Below are 4066 nucleotides of genomic sequence, written 5' to 3'. Positions count from 1 at the left end.
TCTTCAGTGAACATCACGGCTGCTACTTTAGGACCTTTTCCTATCGTCCCAAGGTAGGTTAGCAGGAGGTGACCAAGAAGGACGTAAGAACGAATACTGAGACATCGAGAACAGCGCCTCGACACTTTATACATATCATCGTTCTCCCCAACCAACACGACGCTGTAGTCGAGGAAAGTACTCAACAATCCGCCCGAGCATAAAGGGCTGTGAGCGATTCTCACAGGGTATTTTAGGTCAGCTTTGATCCATGGATCAATGCCTCGATAAATAGCAGTCTCAGTAGAAACAACTACGATGAATGATATTGATGGTATTTAAGGAAGGCCTTTGTTAAGCTACTGTGGTCGTCTCTCCAAGGGCAACACCATTAGCACGATTACGTAAAATTCGTTTGGGAATAGCCGGATTCTCATCGTCGCTGATGCTTTCCTCTTCCTCCTCCTCCTCCTTGTTGTTGTTGACCGCTTCTCCACCCGACTGCAGTTCAGTCTCAGTACTCTTGACTGGCTTTGGCGCGGCCTTTTGTCCGGAGAGTATCCTATATAGTTTCCTCAAGTGAGTTAACTGGAACTTGAAGTTAATGATGAAAATTGACGACTGCAAAATGACCATCGCATAAGGAGCCCAAAATGGGTACACGTAATCGGCCGGAGGATGAGTCGCTTGCCAGAGCACACGGAAACTCCATGTTAGTAAGAAGGCTCTCGAGATCGAATACGCTACCACGAAGACTGTATATGTCGTAGTAGAGCGTCTAGTATTGTAGTAGTTGTACATTATTGAACCCAACTCCGTGATGAAAGTGTTCACAGCATTAGCCAGGCCGAATACATTGGCGACATCAGACGTAAGGAAACCTGAAAACGGCATGAGACGCGACCTCATAGGAAGAAGGAGAGGTGCTACCAGCAATGGCAACTACATGATGACCGAGGAACTTGCGGTCCCAAGTGAGAACATGGGCCAGGTCGTATGTGAAATAACCAATGTTGAAATGTTGTAGTATGTTGACGAGGGAGTAGTCAGTGTTGTACCTGAAAATCGCCATACAGTAGTTTAAGGATGATTCTCAACTGGATGCCACTTTATGAAGTAGTTGTTGCGATGTCTCTATCACTGAGAGCCTCTAGTGCTATAACACACGAGTTTAGTATGAAAAACCAATAAGGTGCTTCTTGGTCTCCTGTTGCGTTACCCGAAGCTAGCCAAGGTCCATAGTGAGTCCCAGTTGATAATGATGACAGCAGCTGCTAGTACAGTAGAGACAACATGATGGAACATTGCCACGTATTGGCTCGCTTTATTAACATCCCCCTTGAGGCGGTAGAACTCCGCAAAGAAGAGCACTCCGCAGAGGAAACACGATGATAGGGCTACCGTTGAGTCTTCGAATACTGGCTGAACCATGATATACAAACTAACACGCTGAGAAATAAATATTCATTTTGTTGAGCCTCTGGGGAGATGCGAAATAAAAAATACGGACCCTAGGATCGAACCCGGGTGCGTCTTTGCACGCATGCGCTATCGCTTCTTGTGACGAGTAACACCAGTAGACATAGAGAATACAAGCATATTTTATAGGTGTTCAACTTCGGCCCTCTGAGTCTTCCTCATTCAAGAGAAACTCCAATTCGCCACTAATCACAAGCCTGGAGGCTGCTGATTGAGCCCAGTCGATGCTAATTTGTCAACAACTGCTGAACTCAGGAAACTCACGATGTCCAGACATAGGAAGGATTAACTCCTTGATAGCTCTATCCTGGTCCTGTGCTTTCCGATACACAGTAGAGCCTTTCGAGTAGAACTCAACCCTATTGGTTGTGGAAGACCAGCAGTATACGACGGCGTTCGAAATGTATATGCTTTCAACCTGTTGCTCAAGACCTAGAATCCAGATGTCCTTATCATGGCTACGTCAAAGACTTGTTCACACTCCACAAACACAAGGCGTGCATTCAGAAAGACATAATCGTCAGAGCCCCACGGTCAAGGACATGAACAGGGCGACGATCTTTCAGCCCTCTGGGACTTCAAAAGTGTTATACTCATACAAAACCTCTGCCGTGAGTTTCAAAACTGAGTAACTCAGCCCTGAACTCGACAGAAACGGAAATACGAACTTTTCTGACTTAATACAAGTAATATAAAAGACCACGCGCTCTTGCGCTCGTGTAGTGACATGCTCTACAAAGGCTCATTGGACATGATGTGGACGATCCGGTCTTCAGCCAACCTCGCTATCTTCTCGTCAGAGTAGCCCAGGCACCTTTGCAGCACCCATTTAGTGTGTTCACCAAGCGCTGGTGGTGGTAAGGACTTCTCCTCCTTGGAGGGCGCCGGCTCGAACTTTACCGCGGGACCAACAACATCAATTGGACCTGAGCACAGTGCGTGAGGTAGGACGATAGCAACAAAACCCGTACCCGCAGTAGCGTGCTCTACTGTCAACTTCATCCCCCTTGCCAACACTTGCGGGTCAGAGAATACCTACACGCTTTTGACCCCCGAATAAAGAACAGTGTCGGATTCACCCCTTGCATATTCTGAAGCTTGTCATGGGCGAGTCGCTCCTTATGCGGCAAAGCGTCAAGTAGGGCCATCCATTCCTCTGTCCTCTTCGTTTTAAGTATCTCATTTAAGATACCATTGAGCTCATCTCTGTGGTTACAGCGTGCTTCGTTGGTCTTGAACCTAACAAGAGCACTGAATGGGGATCTCCCTCAAGCCAGGCGCTACTTCTCATCCTGCTCTAAATCAGGTCTGCCCAAGACGTTACAAAAACTCTTCCACTGAGCATCGTTCAATGCCCCAGCAACTATGTGACCATCAGCGGTGGGGAAAGCCTGCCAGGAGCAATAGGAGAGCCCCATGGGGCAAAGGACGGCCTACACCATACGGGACGATATTCGGGTGCTGCGTCCCCATACGTGCGCACTCTACACCACCTATAAGGTAACCACTGGCTACATTAGCCATAGCAGAGACTTGCGACTCCAACAGACTGCATTTCACATGCCGACCTTGACCAGTCATCTTGGCGTTGTACAGGGCCGCCAATACCCCACCTGAGAAAAATGGATGGCGGTCATGAAGAAAAAAGGGCAGTGCGCTGTAATCGGACACATCGTTCGTTTGCATACTAAATTCGGCAAACCTGGGCGAGCCCGGGATGACAAAAAGAATTGCTCATAGCAGTAGTTACATTGTATACGTAGGGATTCATATCAATTCTCATTAACCTCAGAAAATGACGCACATTTCGCACACAATACTGACAAGCACTGTATTCACTTACCGTGAAGGTGTAGACCAGCAAGGATATCGGTCCAAGCGACGCCAATCTTAACAGGTTGATCTCCTATGCCCGTGCATGCCATCATACCACAACGGCCCTCCACCATCAAAGCATACCCTATATCATGATGGTGACACGTTGGATCAATCAGCTACCTGGTCTATCCTTGTCCGGTCCTGTGTCACCATAGCCAGTAAGACTACCGTATACCAGGGCTGGGTTGAACTTACGCAAAGATTCATAATCGAGCCCATACTTAGCCAACGTACCCGGCACGTAATTTTCTGAGATGGAAAGTCATACCACACCCTTGTCAACATTCGTGGAACCTATGACGATGTCGCTGACTTTAACAAGATCCTTAATAATCTGCTGACCCTCAGGAGTCTTCAAGTTTACTCCAATGCTATGCTTGTTCCTGTAGTGTTGACAGGCATGTCTTAACCTCCCCTAAGGCAGCCTACCTATTAGGAGCTACAAAGTAGGCAGATTCACGACCCTTATCAGTGAATGGTGGACCCCAGGCTCGTGCATCGTCCCCAACACCAGGCTTCTCCACTTTGATCACCTCTACCACACAAAGAGTCCAAGAGTAAGGTGTTACGTCTGTCTCTCACCTGCGCCATAATCAGCTAGCATCATCCCCCCATACGGTCCTGCTAGGATCCTGGTAAGGTCTATGACCCTAACGCCGTGCAGCGGGAGCGGTGCAGTGGAGGAGCTAAAGCCCCGCCATAATGTGATAAGAGATGTGCGTCGTTGTTC

At 48.0% G+C, this 4066-nt stretch overlaps 2 protein-coding genes across 2 annotated transcripts in view; both read right to left on the bottom strand.

Moving 5' to 3' along the window:
* Positions 1 to 190: 190 nt before the first annotated feature.
* Pmar_PMAR021166 (hypothetical protein) lies at positions 191 to 1410 on the bottom strand (the record flags this gene model as incomplete). Its single annotated transcript, XM_002782572.1, has 3 exons — positions 191 to 860; positions 910 to 1037; positions 1199 to 1410. The coding sequence occupies 3 exons, from the start codon at positions 1408 to 1410 to the stop codon at positions 334 to 336; spliced, it is 867 nt and encodes a 288-aa protein (XP_002782618.1). The 3' UTR covers positions 191 to 333.
* Positions 1411 to 2190: 780 nt separating this feature from the next.
* The window catches only part of Pmar_PMAR021165 (alpha methylacyl-CoA racemase, putative), a gene marked incomplete at both ends in the record, with an annotated part of 3013 nt that continues 1137 nt past the window's right edge, over positions 2191 to 4066 (bottom strand). The window contains 9 exons of the mRNA XM_002782571.1: positions 2191 to 2493; positions 2538 to 2697; positions 2743 to 2849; positions 2896 to 3071; positions 3302 to 3418; positions 3457 to 3585; positions 3631 to 3719; positions 3766 to 3871; positions 3919 to 3978. Of these exons, the coding sequence (XP_002782617.1) occupies positions 2191 to 2493; positions 2538 to 2697; positions 2743 to 2849; positions 2896 to 3071; positions 3302 to 3418; positions 3457 to 3585; positions 3631 to 3719; positions 3766 to 3871; positions 3919 to 3978 (1247 nt within the window). The remainder of the gene's footprint in view (positions 2494 to 2537; positions 2698 to 2742; positions 2850 to 2895; positions 3072 to 3301; positions 3419 to 3456; positions 3586 to 3630; positions 3720 to 3765; positions 3872 to 3918; positions 3979 to 4066) is intronic.

This window comes from Perkinsus marinus (assembly GCF_000006405.1).
Source record: "Perkinsus marinus ATCC 50983 genomic scaffold scf_1104296938764, whole genome shotgun sequence".
Classification (NCBI taxonomy): Eukaryota; Perkinsozoa; order Perkinsida; family Perkinsidae; genus Perkinsus; species Perkinsus marinus.
Note: the sequence above shows the minus strand (reverse complement) of the source record. Positions and strands in the feature narration are given on the sequence as shown.